The sequence below is a fragment of the Sapajus apella genome, unplaced genomic scaffold, assembly GCF_009761245.1.
Source record: "Sapajus apella isolate SASKATOON/1434 unplaced genomic scaffold, GSC_monkey_1.0 scaffold20, whole genome shotgun sequence".
Classification (NCBI taxonomy): Eukaryota; Metazoa; Chordata; class Mammalia; order Primates; family Cebidae; genus Sapajus; species Sapajus apella.
The window spans coordinates 8,231,039-8,253,098 of record NW_022436960.1 but is presented as its reverse complement, the minus strand read 5'-3'; the positions used below and the strand labels follow the sequence as shown (position 1 = coordinate 8,253,098).

General features: G+C 45.3%; 1 protein-coding gene across 3 annotated transcripts in view; it reads right to left on the bottom strand.

Annotated features, from left to right (window-relative positions):
• The window catches only part of CLMN (calmin), a 130,710-nt gene that overhangs the window by 16,543 nt on the left and 92,107 nt on the right, over positions 1–22,060 (bottom strand). For all 3 annotated transcript variants that reach the window (XR_004271709.1, XM_032287505.1, XM_032287506.1), the window contains exons 4-9: positions 21,615–21,698; positions 17,139–17,231; positions 15,039–15,235; positions 12,560–12,753; positions 11,274–11,356; positions 4,725–6,353 (exon numbers count right to left, since the gene is read on the bottom strand). Coding sequence is in view for 2 of the 3 variants with exons in the window: in XM_032287505.1 (XP_032143396.1) it covers positions 4,725–6,353; positions 11,274–11,356; positions 12,560–12,753; positions 15,039–15,235; positions 17,139–17,231; positions 21,615–21,698 (2,280 nt within the window). In the remaining variant the exon portion in view is untranslated. The remainder of the gene's footprint in view (positions 1–4,724; positions 6,354–11,273; positions 11,357–12,559; positions 12,754–15,038; positions 15,236–17,138; positions 17,232–21,614; positions 21,699–22,060) is intronic.

Sequence of the window (22,060 nt, the reverse complement as noted above, 5' to 3'; positions counted from 1 at the left end):
TTGTATTTTCAGTAGAGACAGGGTTTTACCATCTTGGCCAGGCTGGTCTTGAACTTCTGAGCCCCGGTGATCCACCCACCTCGGTTTCCCAAAGTGCCGGGATTACAGGCATGAGCCACTTCACCCAGCCTCTTTCTTATTTTTTTATTTTTAAAGAAAGGCAAGGTATCAGAGAAATGCTCCATTCCGTCTCCTTGTCTGCCAAGCGGCAAGACTCCCAGACCTCACCTGTGGTCTTGGGCTCCTCATCAAATGGGCTGTACCCTCTCCCTACACTCACCCTCACGGATTGAGGCAAGGGCTGCACTTGGGAGCAAATTGCAAGGTTGGCTCGGGGTCAGTGGGCAGTGCTAGCTGGGCAGGTAAGGCAGCAGACCGGAGCCAAGTGAGGCAGACGGTATTGATTTCATTCCCACACTGTACCCAAGGAGTGTGAGATCCAATGTAAGATGGAGTTCAAATCTAGATCTCCTGATTCTATGATTCCAACCCAGGGCTCTTTCAACCACACCCCAATCACCTGTCCAAGTGCTGGCGCGTGCACTCTATGCTTTTAGCTATTGCTGGAAGGAAAGCATACGAGAACGAACTGCCACTTTTGTATTTTCACAGGCCACATCCAACAGGCCAGGAGGGAGGATGCAAGCCACTAATTCATCATTTTAAAGAACAGAGGGGCTGAGATGCAACCCGGGCTCTCTCCCCACCACCCACTCAGTCCTCTTTTTGCCTGAAAGAGCTTTCTGGCCATAACAGATTGTGGCCCCAGTTGTGTTGCCCCTCAGCCTGGGGACAGCACGGCCAGATCTCACTGGAGGATATTTCTAACCCTGCTGCATTTTCATGGTCTCCTGCAGGAAGCAGCTGCATGGTGGTGGGGCTGGCTCCAGAGAAGTCAGCGCACAGCAGGCCGAGGGAGCGAGTGCGGGACTGGGTTCCTGTCTCTGGGGGAGAGGGGAAGATGGCAGGCAAGGACCCTGGCACCTGCAGAACCACCCAGCGTCTTCCCATCCATTCCATGGTTGGCAAACACGGAGTGCACAGCACCCCCCATGTGGCCCTCAGCCTGAGAATGCTGCCCCTCCTAGGGCTTAGGCAGCCATTCCCCATTGCTCAGGCGTGGCAAACTGAACAAAACCAGCCCCCCACTCTGGTCAGTCTAAAATCCTAAGTGTCTTTTAGGATGAACGTGATCCCTGATATTAATTTGCCTTATTCTCTTTATTGGCTCAACTAATCCTCTAGGTCTTTCTACCCGACTCATGCACGCCAACTACGCAACTATCAATAAACTTAAACTTAAAAAAGCCTCCTCAAACCCAACTTTTTCTGTGGCTCCCACAGGGTGCAAGGCTCTCTCAATCCTCCAAGCAGCCCTGGTCCTCTGGGCCTCTCACTGGGCCCTGACAAGCTAGAGTGCTGTCAGGTATCTCCGTGGTTCATTTACCTTACATCCGCTGTGTGTCCCCCAAACCACCGTGTAATAAACTTTTGTCCCCTACATTGGTAAGCCCTGTCAGGCACCGTGCTGGTCTCCAGCATCCAAAGATCAATACAGCAATGCCCATGGGAGAGAAAAACAAAACCCAGGGAAATCAGGTAAGCACTCAAGGAGATTGTCAAAAATGTGATCAGCTATAGGGAGGAAGCCATGGCTCTGCCTAGGGAGGAGGGGGAAGGGCTTCTGGGAGGAAGTGCCATTTGCATTGGGCTTTGAAGGGTGAATAACTGCTTGCCCAGATGGTGGGACCAACCCAATCACGCCTGGAGGCAGAGGAGATCCTGGATGCCTGGGGGCCTGGGAGGATGCTGGCTTGGCTGGAGGGGATGGAGACCGAGAGGGGTGGGTGGCCAGGTTAGAGACAGGAGTCTTGGAGTTCGTGCTAAGAAATTTAGACTTTATCCTGGAGACAGGAGTCAGGAAGTGATACAATGAGACTTGTGTGTTAGGGTCATCCCTCTGCAAGCTGAGCCAGGAGGAGGGACAGTGAGAGACGGGGGAAGGGTCTGAGGTAGAGGTAGAGCCAATGCAATCTGAAATAGCTGGTCACTTTCCCACCTGGCTCCTGTGCTTAGGGGACCTCCACCCTAAGTCTCTTCATGCAGAATTCCCTCCCAGTTCTAGTCACCCCCAAACCGCCATGCATCCTTTCTGGATCTGGGTGGGAGGCTCCTCCTGTTGAACACCTGAATCCCTTTCCTGGCCCCATCTTTTGTGATTGAGGTCACATACTCTCACAGTGCTGTTACAGGGGACTCTGTCTCCTGCATTAGACACTGAAGGCAGGATTTTCCTTCTTTATCCTCCTGGCAGTGCTGAATGCATCACTTTCCATGGGATTGGATGTGTAAGCAGGTGAGTTCATTGAGAGGCTGAAGAGGCTGAGCCCAGGCCCTTCTCCTCCCTGGCTGTCTTGCTCTGGGTGCCCTGCGTGCATTGTATCCAGCAGGGCATGGCCAATGTGGTTTTGGTCTCAGCTCCTGGATCCCCAGTGCTGCAGCAGGGAGCAGCACTTACTAACGTGGCATCTGTAGGAGGAACCTCCCCATCAGGCCAGGCCCATGCACCCCTTCCCTCATCACTCCACTGGCCCTTCGTTAGCTGCTGGGCCAGATGAATTGGGAATACAAGTGGCAGATAAGAATGTGACCAGCTGCTCAAGCTCAGAAGAGTGCATGTTCCCTTATCCTATTTATGCACCCACTTCAAACCACAGAAACCAAAGATTAGTGCCCAACAGGCAAAAGTCCTTTACAAATCAAGACGAGTCAAACACGAGGCTTCCTCTGTTTCTCCCAAGTTGCTGCAGAAGAACCAGCGTTCACTAAGTTCATGCTAGATGTTAGCTACCAAAGCTATTTTTTTTTAACTTTTGAATGCCTATGTTAGTGGTTATTCCTTTTTTGTTTTTCGAGTTTTATTTTGGATTCGGGGATACATGTGTAAGTTTGTTACATAGGTATATTGCATGATGCTGAAGCTTGGGATAATTATCTTCCAAACCCCAAGCAGCCATGTCAGCTAGAGACTCTTGGGAGTCACAGTGAAGAAGGACTGGATTTCAAGCCCTCCCCACCCCTCTCAAAGGTTTCCATCATTCCCCACGACCTCTATTATTTCCAGCACTGTGAGGTTCCCCTGGCTGCAGTAATCAGCCATTAATACACTACTCTCAGTACCGGGGCGATGGGGTCATGAAGGCTGACTCCAGCCTTAAGTTTTTTTTTTTTTTGAGACAGAGTCTCGCTCTGGCACCCAGGCTGGGGTGCAGTGGAGCAATCTCGGCTCACTGCAGCCTCGACCTTCTGGGTTCAACTGATTCTCCTGCCTCAGCCTCCAGAGTAGCTGGGTCTACAGGTGCGTGCCACCACGCCTGGCTAATTTTTGTATTTTCAGTAGAGACTGGGTTTCACCATGTTGACCAGGATGGTCTTGATATCCTGACATCGTGATCTGCCAGCTTTGGTCTCCCAAAGTGCTGGGATTACAGGTGTGAGCCACTGCACCCGGCCTGCAGCCCTGATTTTTAAAGGACTTTTTGTTTGTTTCTGTCTTCCTTTATTGGCTTTTTCCTTTTTGATTTTTAGTTTTTTAAATTTTATTTTACTTTAAGTTCTGGGATATAGGAACTTATGTTCCTGGTGCACAATGTTCCCTTCCCCATGTCTATGTGTTCTCATTGTTCAACTCCCACTTATGAGTGAGAACATGTACTGTTTGGTTTTCTCTTCCTCTGTTAGTTTGCTGAGAATGATGGCTTCCAGCCTCATCCATGTCCCTGCAAAGGATATGAACTCATTACTTTTTATGGCTGCATTGTACTCCATGGTATATATGTTCTACATTTTCTTCATCCAGTCTATCATTGATGGGCATTTGGGTTGGTTACGTGTCTTGTCTATTGTAAATAGTGCTGCAGTAAACATATGTGTGCATGTGTCTTTACAGAAGAATGATTTATATTCCTCTGGGTATATACCTAGTAATGGGATTGCTGGGTCAAGTGGTAGTTTTGGTTCTGAAATCAGATTGAGGAATCGCCACACTGTTTTCCACAATGGTTGAACTAATTTACAATCCCACCAGTGGTGTAAAAGAGTTAGTTTCTCCACCGCCTCACCAGCATCTATTGCTTCCTGACTTTTTAATAATCGCCATTCTGACTGGCGTGAGATGGAATCTCACTGTGGTTTTGATTTGCATTTTTCTGATGATCAGTGATGGTGAGCTTTTTCCATTTTTAAAGGATTTTTGCCTGTTAGGCACTAGTCTTTGGTTTCTGTATTAGAAATGGGCATGTAAACAGCATAAAGGGAGATGGGCTCTTCTGATCCCACCGCCCAGCACGGAGCATAGCACACAACAAGGTTTTCAACCCTTGCCCTGCGACAATGACTGCTTTTGAAATCATTTCTGCTGCTACTCTGCTGGACCCTCAAAGGTGACCTCACTTGATCCTCAGAGCATCCCTGTGAGTTGGGCCAGGCCTGGGGGAAAGCCAGTGAGGTGCCCAGTGCAGGACTTCAGGAGGTGCTCACCCTTGGGTGTCAAACCTGCATTTGCCTGAGCCTTACAGTAGATGCCTCTTTGAATTTTTTACCGTGGGAGTCCCATGGGAAGCCCCCTCATCGCTATTTTATAGAGCAAGAAGCTGAGCTTCAGAAAAAGAACTGCCAAGTCTCCCAGGCAGGACCCTGGGTTCCCAAATCCCACGGTCACGTACCTGGTGGCTGTCCATGGGGTCACTCTCTTTGGTCTCCCTTTGTTGGTGGTCCTCATGGGGGGCCAGAGGAGCAGGTTCCGAGGCTGGTGTGGTATTCCCACCATCCCTGTTGAGATACAGCACCTGGTCGCTGGCACTGGGGAGGCACTCGCCTGGCACTGAGGAACTGCAGCTACTCTGAGAGCCATCGGCCTCCTCCTCCCTGGAGTCCAGGTCTTGCATACAACCCTCTGGACCTTCGAGATCCATTTCTTCATTTTTTAGATCATCTGGGTCTTCTGCATAAGCCTCCAAAACTGCAGCCAGGGGAACCTCATAGTGCGGGAAATAGAAGACGTCATGGGGAATGACGGAAACCTTTGAGACGGGTGGGGAGGGCTTGAAATCCAGGCCTTCTTCACTGTGGCTCCCAAGGGTCTCCAGACTGACACTGCTGCTTGTGGGGCTGGAAGATAATTCCTCACCCACACCCTGCAGGTCACCGTCTTCTCCCTCTTCCTCATCATGAGGACGGATGGACTTTCCCTTGGCCTTCTCATATACCTCTGGCTTTTTATCTGTTGGTGTCTCTTCTGGGACCGAAGGACAGCCTTCAGCTTCTTCTCCGGAGTCCTGGTGAGCTTCATGTTTGTTAGACTTAACTTGAGGCTCTGGCGAATCTTTCTCTTTGTGAGCAGATTTAGTACTCCTTTTACCAAGTTTTTCAGCATGATTCTCAAAAGCCTCATCATCCTCATCAGGTTTTGTCTCATGAGGTGAAGGAACTTTGTTGAAAGCCTGGCTGGTAGAAGCAAAATCTATTAGGTCGCTGTTAAATTTCGAGGTTTTTAATGGGATGGCTTCGAAATAGTCTTCCTCATCCAGAGGTTCTACAGTCATCAGATTAACCTTGAACTCCACGGAATTGGCCATCATGGTATTCTCTCCTGGGGGTGAAAGAGAGTGACTTTCTTCATCGTGGCTGGCTGTACTCTCTAAAGCACCATTATAGGAGGAAGAAGACTGAGAATTATTGATCGTGCCCTCCGCAAAAAAAACATCACCAGGGACCTTGTCAGAGAAGGATTCTGGAATCTTCAAGGATTCCTGTTTCCATTCCTTTTCCTCAGCAACCTCAACTGCCAAGATGTGTCCATCCTCCATCAGTGGTTCCTTTGCCACTCTCGGGCTCCCTTCAAAGTGAAGGGACAGGTCCTTACTGCAGGAAGCATCCTTGCAGCTGTCGGCCTCAAAGTGAACTGTTTTCTTGATTGGCAAAGAGTTGGACCTCTGGCTCTCCTTTCTGGATGATAAAATGGAGGTTTCTGGAGATGGCTCACTGATGTCACTGGTGTCACCTGGGCCCCCTTGCAGGACCTGGTCAATGATCTGGTGCACGAACTCAGTGGAACTGTCTGACAGTGCATGGCTAGAAATACCATCCAGGCGGAATTCCTTCATGCTCTCAGGCTTGTCACAGACAAAGACTTTGGAGGGTGGTGGGTGGCTGGTTTCATGGTTAATAGTGTAGGTGTGCTCCCCATTTTCATTCAGAACGAAGATTTTGCTCTCCTGTTCAGAAGGAGTTTCTTTGATACGAACAAAAGTGGATTCAATAGGAACTTCTTTATCTGAATAGAAAATATCTTCCTACAAAAAAAAAAAGAACAAATAAAAAACAGCAACATGAATAAGAAGAGGGTTTAAGTACAACCTATATCTACCTCTCTCAAAACACAAACAAAAATAGAAAAAGCCGCTTCAAAACTAATGCAAAGTGTTCTAATTAAGATGTAAGTGGTTAGAGAAGACTTTCATTCCTGCTGAAATAGAAAACATCAGATAAATAAAAATGTAAGATGTCATGTTTTTTAAAAGCTATGGATATAAGGAATCTCAATAAACCAAGCTCTAAAGAAGGACAATCTCTTCTAAAGTGAGCAGAGATTGTCAGCCACTTCATACTTGACCATGCTGTCTGGTCTGGGTATGGACTTGAGCTAATCCATCCGAGATAAGGCAAGGTCAGCCAAATCTTTACTGATTGTGTGGGCTGGTATGAGAGACTGGATCTGGAAGGGCTCCAAATACAAAAATAATTCTCATCATATACTAATTAGTCCACATGGGGAATTATGCTGTGTAAGAGCCAGCTGGGGGCAGGGCTAAAAAGCAGAAAATGACTTGAGGTAGTGCAGTGATTGGCTCCCAATGCACTGATAGAGTGAATTGACTGCAGCCTCAAATCATTTAAAACGAAAGAGAAGAAATTAAATAAAACTTCAACGTAGCTCCTATCAACTCTGATATGATCCAAATGACAGCTCCTCATCTTAGGCACTTGTTTGGGAAAGGGCTATATTTCCTGAGGGGGAAAAAAAATGACATCTACTCCAACCTTTATTGTTCTTTTATATACCAAGTTTGACATAAAATAATTACAAGACATGAAGAGGCAGGAAAACGAAATCCATAATCAAGAGAAAAAATAATCATTAGAAATAGACCCATGTATGATTCCAAGTTAGAATTTGCAAGCAAAGACTCTAGAATAACTAATCTATGTTATAAGAAATACAAAGTAACAGTCCTTCAGGCTCAAAGAACACAATCTCAGACATAAAGCCTAAAAGAAGGAATGAACAGTACTTGAAATGGTGAATATATGGTCAATATAAAAAACTACTTCAAAGTTTTCTTAAAAAGCCGACTAGCTGATTAAAGCAAAAAAATAATAACAAGGTATTGAGGATTAAAACATATGTAGACGCAAAGTAAATGACAACATAGTAGCAAAAGAAATGGAGATGAGGTGAGTAAAATTGTATATCTGATATATGTAAAATATGCATTGATTTTAATCCATAATGAATTTTAATATATCAAGGTAGTATGTTAATTTAAGGTAAGCTGATATATGTTAAAGATGAGTATTATCACTAGAACAGCTACAAAAAAGGTAAAACAAGGTGATGTGGTTAAAAAACCAATAAAGAAGATAAATGCACACCAAAAAAATTCTTGAATAATCCAAAAAAAGTTAAGAAGGAAGAACCATGGAGCATACAACAGATCAGACCAATGGAAAACTATAACCAAGATGGCAGATTAAACCTATATAAACATATGAAAAACACACTGATTAAATGACAGAGCTTGCCAGAATGAATACAAAACAAGACCCAACTGTATACTGTTTACAAGAGACATACTTTAAATATAAGTATACATACACCGAAAGGAAAAAAGATATCACACAAACACTAATCATAAGAAAGCTGCTTTCCAATGTAAGACACCCAAATAAAATAAAATAAAAATGTTTTTAAAAATGAAAATAAAGCTGCTATGGCTATATTTATATAGACAAAGCACACTTCAAGACAGAGAGAAATTTCATAAAAATAAAGCAATCAAGTTATCAGGAAGATATAATAAATCATAAGTGTCTATGCATTTAACAGTATAGCATCAACATGTATAAAACAAAAACTGGCAGAACTAAGAGAAGAAATAAATTCACAATCATAGTTTTGTTTTTTTTTTTAACATTTCTCTCCTATATTAATTGAACAGGAAAGCAGAAAAAAAATCAGTATAAATATAGACTATTAGAATAGCATATTCACATATTAACAGCATATTAAACAATACCAATTATTTAACTGCATAAGAGACTTTCTTTTCAAATGCATATGGCACATTTACCAGAAGAAACCATGTGCTGGGCCATAAAGGTAATAACAATGTCTGCTACATGGTCAGGGCCCCACAAATGTTTACTGAAATGAACTAACTCAGCAGAACTGTTAGGAGCATTCACTGTGTGTCTGGATAAGCTGTGAATTCTCAACTGTATTCCCTTGGAGATGCAAATAGATTGTTCTGCAGTGATGCACCATGTTCTGTGAACCAGGATGACTTTCTCCAGGTATGATTTCTGGCTCAATCTTTTCCCATCCACAGTTTCTGACCTCAGCATTGGGGAGATCTCCGTCAGATTTGCTGAATCCTAGCTGTGGCTTTGACTCAGGCAAATACTGCATGTTTTAGTTGATTTCAAACTCTGCCTACAGATTAAGAGCTCAGGGCTAATGAAAGCCCCAATGCCAGTATTTCAAAACTCAGTAACAGGCCACGAAAACTGAAATGCAAAATAATAATCACTACTTTTTTTTTCCGTTTTTTTGTTAAAAAGACAAAAATTTGTTACGGTTCTGGACATCGGAAATCCAAAACAGGTCTCAATAGATTAAAATCAAGGTATTCGCAGGGCTAGACCCCTTTCTTCTATGTTTAACTTTTTAGTTGACAAATAATAATTGTATACATGTATGGAGTATAATGTGATGTTTTAAAACATGTATACATTGTAAAATAATCAAATCCGAGAAATCCATATATTTGTCCCCTCAAATATTTATCATTTCTTTGTAGTGAAACAGTTAAAATCTTCTCTTGAAATACACAGTGCATTATTCTTTCTTCCTTTTTTGTAGAGATGGGCTCTTGCTTTGTTGCCCAGGCTGGTCTTTCACCCCTGGGCTCAAGCAATCCTCCTGCTTCAGCCTCCCAAAGTGTTGGGATTATAGATGTGAGACACCGTTTCCATTATTAACTATAGTCATCTTGCTGTGCAATAGAACACCAGACCTGATTCCCTCTATGTAACTGTAACTTTATACCCATTGACCAAGTCATCATTATTTGCTAAACATCCACTGTTGTTCCAGGCACAGTACTAAGTACTTCACATAACTGTTTATTCTTCACGTAACCTTGAAATGTGGTCATATTTCCATCTTGCAGATGACACACATTCAATAGATACACATTCAATACAGACGTGTATCAGAGAGTTCAAGTCACCAGCCTGAGCTCACACAGCTCCAAGTGGAGAACTGGCTTTCCAGCCCAGAAATTCCTGCTTCCAAAGCGCCCTGTAAGGGGTCCATATGTGGTGCAGGGACCAGCAGTCAACACACACAAGTCAGAGCCAGGATGAAAGCCACGGCACGGAGGATTCTGGGAAACTCTTCTGTACAAAACGGATCCCCAGTTTCAGCTGCATGTTGTAAGGGAACCAAGAGCCTAAACCTTGGAACCACAGAAGGGCCAAACCCCAGCTCTGTTTTGGTAGCTGAGTGACTGTGGAGAGGTCTTTAAGCCTCTTTGAGACCCTCATTTTCATCTATAAATAGAGGATTATGATACTGAGCCATGCTGGATTGCAGGAATGGCAGGCAGCCCAGAGACACAGGGGCAAGGCAGCCAGCTAGAAAAGCAGCCCCCCTCTCCTGCTAGCATCCTTTAATTCTTTGTGCTTTCTTTTTTTCTGTCTGGTACTCCTAACTACTGAAGTTACATTTTTCCTGACTTATGACTGTTTCCTTTATTAGAACAAAGCTCCTCAAGGCCAGGGACCTCAGCCATCTAGTTTATTTTTGAGTTCCCTAAGCCAGGGGCAGGGGTTCAGTCAATTACTAATGGATTCAAGAAGTGTCTGTCATCGCTGTCATTATCATTACCATTTCAGGGCTGCGCATGGGTTGGGTGGGAGTTCCATGGGGCCAGGACAGCTTCTAAAAGGTCTGATTCTGTGCCCCCCAAAAAATCTGTCACTAAGTATAATCTGGAATTCTGAAAATAAAAAGGCAGGCTTTTCAATGATCAGTGTCTTTTATGATTTTTAACACTGATAAAAATCTGGTAGATGCTAACATGTTCCATCTGACATCTGAAAAATCAAGAAGCAGATCCTTTTTGTAAGTGAGCATCTTTTATAATCTTAATAAAGTTTGTCATGGGAAGAAGTTTGTGAGAGGCATCAATTTCCATCCTGCTTTGAAACTTAATGCATGTTACATATATAGTAGTTCCCTCCTTATCTGAGGTTTTGCTTTCCAAGGCTTCAGTCACCCATGGTCAACTGTGGTCTGAAAATATTAAATGGAAAATTCCAGAAATAATTCTGAAGTTTCAAATAGCATGCTGTTCTGAGTAGTGGGCTGAAATCTCTCACCATCCTGCTCTGTCCTGCCTGGGCCTTGACTCGTTTCTTTGTCTAGCACATCCACGCCATCTACGCTCAGTCAGTAGCTGTCTGGATGATCAGAGATCAGCCGTCATGATATCAAAGTCCTCGTGTTCACATAACCTTTATTTTACTTAATAATGGCCCCAAAGTGCAAAAGTAATAATGTTGACCCATGGTTATAACTGTTCTATGTAACTATTAGTTGTTGTTAATATCTTTCTGTGCCTAATTTATAAATTAAACTTTATCATAGGTACGTATGCATAGGAAAAAATGGTATATATAGGGTTCGGTATTATCCAAGTTTTCAAGCATCGACTGGGGGTCTTGAACTGTATCCCCTGCATATGAGGGGGGAATACTATCTTTCTGAAGTTAAAATGTGGTAAGGACATGCTCAAGGGACTTAAGAGCGACTGGCGATTATGACTGCTAGTTACAGAGACCAACGCTGCCCAAGTCCCTGCTTCGTCTAACGGCCAGCCAATGGAAATGTATGGTTTCTGAATTAAAGGTAAGAAAAGCAAACATACAGCTTCCAGCTCCGGAAAACGCTCTAGAAACTGTGCCACGTAAGTCATGATAGACTGCTCGTCCGGTGTGTCAACCATGATGTCTGTCAAGAGAGACACAGGGATTAGCAGGAGATACAGACACACACGTTTTCAATAATTTCCCTGCATGCCTAATGGTGAAGAAACCCACACATCATTGAGGGTTTTTTCTCTTTATTTTTCACTTGAGGAACTTTAGGCTCAAAGAGGGCAAATCATTTGAAATCTCACAGCCGGCAGATGAACAGAGAAGCAAGGATATAGAATCCAGGACTTCTCATTTCCAAAATTCTGTCCCTCCTTCCTTGCTGCTTTAGTCCTTGCCACAGTGAGCAACCAGCTCACTGCTGGCTCCATGGGCAAGGATGGTGAACCAGGCAGCCTACATATGGTACCAGGAGTCCTATGTTAGCCTGATCCACGTGGAAGGCTACTTGACAGAGATAGCCAAACCCCTTAAACAGGAGTGGACTCTCCTCCTCTGTCATTCTGCTAATGAAATCTGGTCCTTAAGAAAATAATCTGGGATGCACGTTGAGCTTTATTAAGATGTTCACTGCACTGTTACATATAAAAGGAAATATTTCAGAAACCACCTCAATGTCTACCAGTAGTGGAAGAGCTAAGTACATTTTTTTTTTTTTTTTGAGACAGAGTCTGGCTCTGTCGCCCAGGCTAGCATGCAGTGGCACAATCTCAGCTCACTGCAACCTCCGCCTCCCGGGTTCAAGCAATACTACTGCCTCAGCCTCCTGAGCAGCTGGGATTACAGACTGTGCCACCACGCCTGGCTAACTTTTGTATTATTAGCAGAGATGGGGTTTCACCATATTGGTCAGGCTGGTCTCAAACTCCTGACCTCAGGTGATCCACCCGCCTTGGCCTCCCAAAGTGCTGGGATTACAGGCGTGAGCCACCACGCCTGACTGCTAAATACATTTTAGTATGCCCACTAGATGAACTATTATGCAGCCAATAAAAATATATAATAATGCATTGTAGTAGTATGTAAAATAGTTATGACATAATGTTAAGTAAAAAAGTACAAAATTATACAGGCAGTGAATGATACCAATTATGTAAAAATATAATCAGATGTATATAAAATATTGAAAAAATATTCATATGATCTGAGTGGTAGAAATATAGGAGACAAAATCTCCTTCATTAGATTTTTCTGTATTTTCCAAATTTTCTACATGGAACAGCAAGTGGTATATGTGTAATAAACATGATTGGAAAGAAAGAGAGAGGACCACTGCTACCTTCTGGCTCCAGGAGCCTGGGGATGTGCAGGGCATCCTGTGCAATGCGGAAAGCCTTCTCGAGATTTTCTCGTGTGGAATTTTCCAGGGCCTGTTTCATGTCCACCAGGCTGGGGTCAATGGCCTTGATCACTGCCAGGAAAGCCAGTCCACTCCTCCAGCTGCCCGCAAAGTCCTGCACTGCCACGCCATACCTGAAGGAAAAACAGCAGCAGTGGCCAGGATGCAGGTGAGTAAACAAACTCAAAGGTGCAAGGTCAGCATACAGCAGCCGCGTCGGTTTCTGAGTGGGGCAGAGCTGCCAGCCTCACCAGGTAAAGATGCCTTGGTCCCTGAGCGTGGGAGAGCTGCCCTGAACCACGCACATTTCCATTTCCGGCCAAATGGAATAGGAGGGTATACATTGCACCATGAGGCAAAATAGGACCCTGCGTTCCCCGATTTCCAGACACATAAAGGGCCAACTGTATAGACCATTCCTTGTATCAGTGACGTTGAAAACATAACAAGAATGTGTGGTGCCATATAAATGGAGCCAGAAAGACCCAAGTTTGTACTTCAGCTGTCCCCTCTATGCTTCTAGTGCCGTGGCCTTGGGCAAGTCGCCCACCTCTCTGAGCCTCAAACTCCACACAGTGAGCTTGCTGGGGCTTTTGTGGGGAAAGCCGAACCTGGCCCCAGAAGGGCCATGTCATAGGGTCAATCTAACATGCGACGTTGGGAGCCCACGAAAGCCACTCACGAAATGACAGCTGCTATTACCAGTAATAGAAATACAAGCATCATTGTTAAGCGAGGGGCAGATGAGCTTTCAATCTATTTTGTTGAATGGAGGCTACCTAAATTTTTAAAAGTAAAAGTGAAGAACAAAAGAGAAGAGAATCCTGCCAGACGCTGATTTCCTTTAGAACCCATCCTGAGACTCCACCAATCTCTCAACTGTGGTCAATGAACTCTCTTAAAAAAACAAAAAACAAACGGCCCAAACATCTTTTTATTTAGAAATCCTTTAAGACCCAAGAGAAGTTGCAAACACAGTACAGAGTTCCTGTTCTTTCCCCTGCTTCCTCCAGTGACGGCATCGTACGTTACCAGGGTGTGTCATCCAAACCAGAACACCAACACTGGTCCAATACAATTATTAAGTAAGCTAAGGACTGCATTTGAATTTCATGTTTTCATGGGTGCCAGTTTTCATGGGGGTGGTGCACAGATTCATGTAACCACCACAGTAGAGAAACAGAACTGTCCCATCACCCCAAGACACTTCTCTCCCTTAGGGTCACACCCTCCTTCTACCCTAACTCCTGGCAATGATCTGTTTTTTGGTTGATTTGTATGTAAACGACATTTAATGGTTATTCGCATTTGTCAATTTCAATCTACCATGCTTGATCTCTCAATCAAAACTCCAAAGATCCACTCTTTTCCCCCTTTTATTTCCACACAGGGGAGGAAGGAATCAATGTCTGTGAAGTGCTTAATATGGGTTGGTACTGTGAAAGGTGCTTTCATGGGTTTTATTCCATTTCACCTAACTGTCCTGGAAGGCAGTGAGTCATAGGTTACCATTTGCAGTTGGAGCATGGAAAGGTAAATGATTCACCAGGTTCTCAACCAGTCTGTATGCTGAGAAGCTGGGGCAGCCCCATGTTGGTTTGGTTTCCACCACACTGGCCTGGCATGTGGACCCATGGTCCAGGGGCTGTGGGCCTGCTTCTGGTAAAAAGGCCTGAAACAAATTGGCTAAAATCACTCAGCTGCTGGTGTAAGGTGAAACAGGGCCAGAACTTTGCTCCAGTTCACCTGTCTCGATTTTGGAAGGTCAGGCCTTACAGCCTTTATTGTTACTTTTTTGTTGTTTGGCCCAGGCTGGAGTGCAATGGCGCAATCTCAGCTCACTGCAACCTCCACCTCCCGGGTTTAAGCGATTCGCCTGCCTTAGCCTCCTGAGTAGCTGGGATTACAGGGATGTGCCATTACTCCTGGCTAATTTTTGTATTTTCAGTAGAGACGAGATTTCTCCACATTGTCAGGCTGGTCTCGAACTCCCAACCTCAGGTGACCCGTCCACCTCAGCCTCCAAAAGTGCTGGGATTACAGGTGTGAGCCACTGCACCAAACCTATTATTACTATTTTAAAAGTAGGTACAGACACTGGAAGATGTCCTGAAGCTTAAATGTGTACAAGTCATTAGAATCCAAGAGACAGGCCCATTTTGGGAAACAGCATGATGAAAGCCCCTCTGATCTGTGTTCAAATCTTCTCATTAGCCTTGTGCAAACCAAACATTCTGCAAACTGCATTTTGTGTGTGCTGCAAAACCAGAAAAAAATGCAGTGTTTCCTGTTCTGATATTCTATAAGAAGCAACGGGCACATACATAACTGGCACCTTAATAAATACTAATTCTCTTCTCCTCTGCCTGAAAGCAGCTAATTAAATGAAGCGGAGCAGGGAGAAGGGGCTGTGGCTTACTTTCTCGTTTTTCTCTGCACCCATGCCAACAGGGCCTTGATGGCCTTCCTCTGGTCTTTCACCGATATGGCCACGCTCCTCTCTCTCTCTGTGGTGGGTGTGGGTGGGAAGGATGAGTCTGAGTCTGTGCCCCCTGAGCCGGGTGAGAGGCTGGAAGATGGAGAGTTTCTGCTGAGGTTGCCTGTGAGCTCCTTAATCTGGAAGGAAAATGGCATTTCAGACCCCAGCAACAGACCCACCCTCCCAGCAAGCCCCTTGTCAGGCTAGTGGACACATGACCATGGCTGGAGGGACCAGCTCATGCAGAATTGGTTCCCTGAATGCAGAGAAGCCCTTTTGGATGGCTGTGGCAGGGGACAGGCAGTACTTGCGATGGCATGACCGTTTCATGTGGCTTGTGGTACACGTAATTACACTCTACAGGGAGGACCATCTTTTCCTGAAGTCTCTCCAGCTCCAGCCACCACTTCACACAAGATCTTCCCGACCTGACTCCACCACCCCTTTCCTCTCACCACCCATCATTCCCAGACTTCACTGCGCTCTTTCAAGCCCCACTGCCTCTGCTCATCCTGCCCTTGCTGCCTCCATGTCCCTTCCCTCCATCAGTGAACTCCTCTCTTGAAGACTTCCGTAAGACACGCAGAACCCTAGGTTCTACCCCAGAGCTACTGGAATCAGAATCTGCTTCAATACCACCCGCAGGCAATTCACACACACAGTAGGTTAAGTAACTTAGTTTGAAGGATGAGTAGGGGTCTAGTGCATTCCTATCCTACTTATCCTTCAAAACCCAGCTCTGGCGTCACTTCTTCCAGGAAGATTTCCTCACTCCACTCCCCATTCTTTTAACACATCTTTAGGATGTTTCCAGAATCTCTGAGGAAGTCTAATAACAGGCAGCAGTAATTGAAGCATATATATAACACATGGCGGCAACTTCTTTTTTTTGAGACAGGATCTCATTCTGTCCACCAGACTGGAGTATGGTTTCAAGATCGTGTCTCAATATAGCCTTGAACTCTCAGGCTCAAGCAATCCTCCAACCTCAGCCTTCCAAGTAGCTGGGACTAGAGGCACACACCAATATGCCCAGCTAATTTTGTTTATTTTTTTATTGAGATGGGGTCTTGCTGTTTCCAGGGCTGATGTCAAACTCCTGGGCTCAAGTGACCCTGCTGCCATGGCCTCTCAAAGCTCTGGGATCATAGGCGTGAGCCACTGTGCCCAGCCCACATAGCTTCTTTTGATGCTCACTGCACATTATGACCACTGCTCCCATTTCACAGACATGGAAACTGAAACAGAGAGATAGTCTTTTTTTTTTTTTTTTTTTTTTTTAAAGTTCAGGGTTCACCCAGAACAGGAACTATTGTCTCCAGACCTTGTTTGTGCTCATGTTTCTCTGAAATGCAGGCATTGAGCCAAAATCCCAAGTAAATCATGCCTGTGTGGATCACTTTCACTCTTGGGAGGGTGATCAAACAGTGAACCATGAGTTTCTATTGCTAAAGAGAGTGGGCTTTAGAAAATGAGATACCAGCTCTCTCCTCCTGACAGGGAAATGAACTTGAGTACAATTTAAAATGACATCTTCCTACTCCAACCACAGATCCAGTTCTTCCTCTATGAAATGTGCATTTCCAGTTAGAGGCTGAGGTTGCAAAGAATGGAACAATAAGATCTCGCCTGCTAGCCTTCTTCCTCAGGCATCTTTCGTGCAAGCTCTTTCATCGTCTCTAAGGAGCACTGAGTGATTATAGGAAAGTAACTCTACCAAGTTCCATTTTTGGTCAGGAGTATTTCTCCGGTTCTTGTGACACTTTAGAACAAAGCTATGTTTTGAAGTAAATATCTAACTCTTCCAGTCCCAAGAGGATGGATATTCTCTTCTAGAGAACTCACACCACTTTTAAAATCACAGGGACTCAAACACTTCAGCAACCAGATTCTTCTAGTGCTTTTTCAGTGAGTAGAAAAGATAAAAATCTGCCATAAGCTAAACCTCACTGCCTCCCCTGATCTAGCCCCACTCTCTTCTGCCACTGCTCAGCAGACACAAGATCATGACTGTGTGTTTTGGAAAGAAAATGATCTTACCTGGAAGAAGAGGATTATGTTCCATATCAGCCCAAGAACCAAAGAAGGGTTGCCATCTGCTATTTCTGCTGCATCGATGCTAACCAGTTTAACCTGGAGGGAAGGAAGTTATGAACTTAAAGGGGGGTGTCCAGGGAAGATAACACATGTTATTTTCCAGTTCTGTGTGTGTGTGTGTGTGTGTGTGTGTGTGTGTGTGTGTGTGTGTGTTTTCATGAGTCTGTTTTTCTTACTTAAGCTGCCATTCTCAGGGACACTCAGCATGCAAAAGCGTATTTAATTAACACATACATAGCACTTGCACTTACCATGTGCAGTCACTATTCTGAACTCCTTACAAATATTTACTCAGTTTATACTCACAATAACCCTATCATGTAGGTGTATTAGTCCGTTCTCATGTTGCTGAAAAGATACTACCTGAGACTGGGTAATTTACAAAGGAAAGGGGTTTAATGGACTCACAGTTCCATATGGCTGAGGAGGTCTCACAATCATGGCAGAGGGTGAAGGGAAGCAAGGCACATGTTACATGGCGGCAGGCAAGAGAACCTGTGCAGGGGAACTCCCCTTTATAAAACCATCAGATCCTGGGAGACTTATTCCCTATCATGAGAACAACACGGGAAAGACCTGCTCCCATGATTCAAACTACCTCCCAGCAGGTCCCTCCCACAACACATGGCAATTATAGGACCTACAGTTCAAAATGAGATTTGGGTGGGGACACAGCCAAACCATATCAGTGGGTACTTCTATTGTCCCTCCAGTTCAGGTGAGGAAATTTCAGAGAGGTTAAATATAACATGCCCAGTGCCATGCAGCTGGTAAGGTTTCAGTCATTCTTTTTCCGAGAAAGAGAGATTGGAAAATGCCCAGTAGGTCTGTCTGCTACACACACACCACCACGCCTGGATTTAGCATGTCCTTGAAATAAGCACAGAACACTGACATCAGCAATCATGGACTGTGGGTGGATGAGTTCATTGCTAAGTAGAAATCATGTGCTGGGAAAAGGTTTATACCCAGGGTTTCTGCACCATTAGAAAACATCCCACTGATTAGTTAAAATGAGCCTCTTGTAGAAACCTTTAGGGTCTTACCTATGTATTTAACTATGTTGTGACCACAGAATGACACTCTTGGTAAATCCCTAAGGCCAACCTGGCATCTGGACCAGCAGCATCTGCATCATGTGGGCCCCCCATGTTAGAAATGTACATTCTCCCCTATACCTACAGAATCAGACACTGTGGGTGAGTCCAGCAATCTGCATTTTAACAATTGTGCCAGTTGGTTCTGGTGCATGCTCGGGTTTGAGGATCACTGCCCTAAGTCATCAGTTCATTCCACAAACAAAATCTCAGTACTGGACACAGATCGGGGCTCTGCAGACCTCTCTGAAAAGGGCCAGAGAGGAAGTATTTAAGGCTTTGCAGGCCACAATGGTGTCTGTCACATTTTTTTTCATCTTTCTTAATAACGCTTAATAAAGCAAAAGTCATTCTTCAGTAGGAGGAGAGGAGAAACCAAGTCAGGATACACCATCAGATCCACACTGTAAAATTCTGCCTGGTAGACTCAGGAAAGAGAACTTGAAGAGAGCACCTCATACGAAATCTTTTCCTTTCTCCTCTATTTCTTTCCTCTCTCACTTCCGCTCATGGCTTTTTAAACTGTCTGACATGGGTCTCTGATCCTATCAGTTCATCATGGGTTTCTGACACCACCAATCAGTTAGGCCTGGGCTTGCCTAATCGAGGGAGACTTCTGGGTTCCCTGGCTGCAGTCAGTTTTGAGGGCAGATGCCAGGAATATAATTCAGACAACACAGGCTCATCACTGCCAGGTTGGAGGCCAGGAAGGAAGTTGTCGATCCTATGAATAACACAGTCAATCAAATTGAGGTTCAGTACTGCGTCTGCATTCACCACGAGCGCATGTCCTGCAGGATGGATCACGCGTGAGAACTCGCCTGCTTGTCTCCTAAGCCACTGCTCTGACAGCACCTTCTGTTTCTGTGGCTTACTGAGCACATTCCAGTCCAGGGGAATCAAAGATGCTAGTCAACTTGACCACCACGGCCTTCCCTCTCACCTGGAGGAAGCCCAAATGGCAAGTGACAGCTGTGGCCCTCTAAAATGAGGTTTCAAAGTGAGGAGACAGAGCTGCCTTGTAGGGGTGCCATAAGCACCACAGTGCACCATCCTAAGAGGTGCAGGGCTGAGCAGGGAGCTGCTGGCTCTTGGGAGGGCCATGTAAAGAAAGCACCCTCCTGACCATGAGGTTCAGAGAACTGGGCTGAGGGAAGATGGTGATTGCAGGTGGTCCAAGGCCCCAAGGAGCAGGTATTTCCAAAGACCGTGGCTTGGGTACCCAGCCACCATTTTGTTTTTGGTGGTGAATAAAAAAGTTAACAGCTAGACTTCAGTCAAGAGCTTCAGGGACAATGTCTTCCTCCTCTTCTTCCTCCTAACTCAGCTGGTTTTTCCAGACTGAAAACAAGTGGACCACCTGGTTTATGGAAAGATCCCCTCTCCCTCTACAGGTGGGAGAAGGTGGGATCACACTTAGTTATCACATCTCGGGTGACAACTCAGGGGCCTAGTGAGTGACAATGGCCATCCTGAGAATGGAGAGTGCTTTTCACAGGTGAGCTTCTTTAGTGTTACAATATACTCATTTTAGAGATGAGGAAGTTCAGGCTCAGAAAAGCTGAGTAACTTGTATGTCATAGAGCTGGTCCTGTGGGGCAGCCCATCTCTGACGTGGGCATAAATACTGTGCTCTGTGGTATGTGGTTGCAGGGGAGGGAGTGGGGGACACGGGCCAGGCACAGCACCTAACGTCATCTGAATCCTGGAGCAGAGAAGACCTGGCTGCTGCCTGGCATCCACCACCCAGTTCTGGCACTGCTTTGACTCAGCAGAGCCGTTTTAGCCTGTTGAGGACAGTGGGCTGAGACAATGGGACAAGAAGCGACCACGAGGGCCCACTGAGTACTTTGTGGATTCTGGGAATAGGATAGACACTGCATCTGAAATGCTCCTTTCCACCTGGCTCACTCCCTCGGGCTTGCCTTCCCACTGGGCTGTTCACTTGTCCTACCCGCCTGGCCAATGGGGCCCAACAGGGCACCAAGCTGACATAGGATGCCCACATTTTGAATATTTACCATTGCTTGAAAAAGTAGGGTGGATGGAGGCTTTAATGTTCATTGACTTCCAGGCAGCTACTGCGAGCAGTTTGGAAAATACGACAGATGGATGTCAGGAGGCCAGGCCTCCCCAGGCCTCTGCACTGCTCTTCCTCATTGCCACACCTGTTCGTAGGCTAGTCCCTCCCACTCAGCTGTTTGTTTTCACCTCTGCAGGATCGTCCCTCTTCTTCATGGCCCTGGTGCGACATGCAGCTTCCTGTCCATGTGAGGTCTCTTCCAGCTGACCCTAAGCATCTTGAAGGCACAGATGAGTCTCTAACATAGCTGTCTGTCCCCAGCGCTGAGCAGTCCCAGGCCCACAAATGACCCTTAGTAAATGTGACCCAAACTGTTGCTGAAAGCAAACCTGTGATGCTGAAATGACCACGAGGCAGAGAGAGCTCCTACTGCAGGCAGTGGTGGGGCTGCCCTGAGGCTGCAGGGGCAGGGCAGTGGGGGCATGTCCCACCGTCCCTTCAGGGGGCTCTGCGGTGGTCCTGGTGCCTGGCAAGGGTTCTGTCCCTGATTCCTTGGTCTTTCAAGTCATTCTGTGGCTACTCAGTATCTTTTTAGCAAATTCCTTTTCTGCTTAAATCAACTGAGTTTAGCTTCTGTTACTATGAAGAACCCCAAATGAATCCCACTTTATGATAAAATCTCAGTGTGTGTGCCAATGTGTTGGGCAAGCTGGGTTTTGTTTTAACACGGACTGATTGGTGAAACCTAATGAAAGAGGGGCGATGAAACTCCATCCCTGATGAGTCAACCCTTCCCATGTGTGAAGAACATGGGGCAGAGTTCCAGGCACAGGAAAAGCTCATCAGAGTCTAGAAAGTTACATCAAAAAAGGGAGAATTTTATAATTTTTTCCCTGACTCATTTAGTCTTCCTCTTCCCCTTTTTCTCCCATATTCTAAGTTGCAAGAGAAAGCTTTACACTTGGACATGCTCGCCATACTCTTATTAAGGGAAATGAAGAAGAAAGCATGAACTAAATTCCAAATATCTGAGAGCCGGTCAGCTGCTCTGCCCTTCCGCAACTGAACATCCATCAGAGTTCTAATCCTGATGGACGCAAAGTGGGTGGGCATGGAGTCAGGGACTATGTTCCCAACAGAGGGGTCACCTAAGTGATTTCTGTGAAATTTAAGCTTAGTTGAATTTGACCATTTTAGCTCAGGCTTCATGGTTCTCTTGCGACCAGCACTGAACTTCAGATGACATTCTGTTCCTAATAGGACAAGCTTGTGTTAGCAGGATGCGCTTCAAACACTTACATTGCTATCTTCCAAAAACTTGAGTGCTTTCGCTATGTTATTCAACCGAAAAATACGATGTGATGAACATTTGTATTCGTGCAGCTATAAAACAGAACAGAACAAACAAGCACATTCAACCCACGCAGGCACTTCACAATGCCCAGCGCTGCCGCTGGGTGTGCTTTACTTTTTTCACATGAGTTTCAAGACAAAGTTAGGCGCTCACAGCTAATACCCACCTGGAATGCATCCAAACCCAGGTACCTCTCAGGACGAACAAATGTGACATCGGAGAGCTTTCGAAGCTTGGCCTTATTTACAGTACTTGGGATTTAACTCACTGAAGCTGGTGAGTGGGGGGAACTGAAGTGAGCTGACAAGGGACAAATTTGTCAAATTTTTTCTCTGGGACCCAGCTCCTGGCTTGTTAGATTCCTCCCTTCTCCTGAGACCCTCAGTCACAT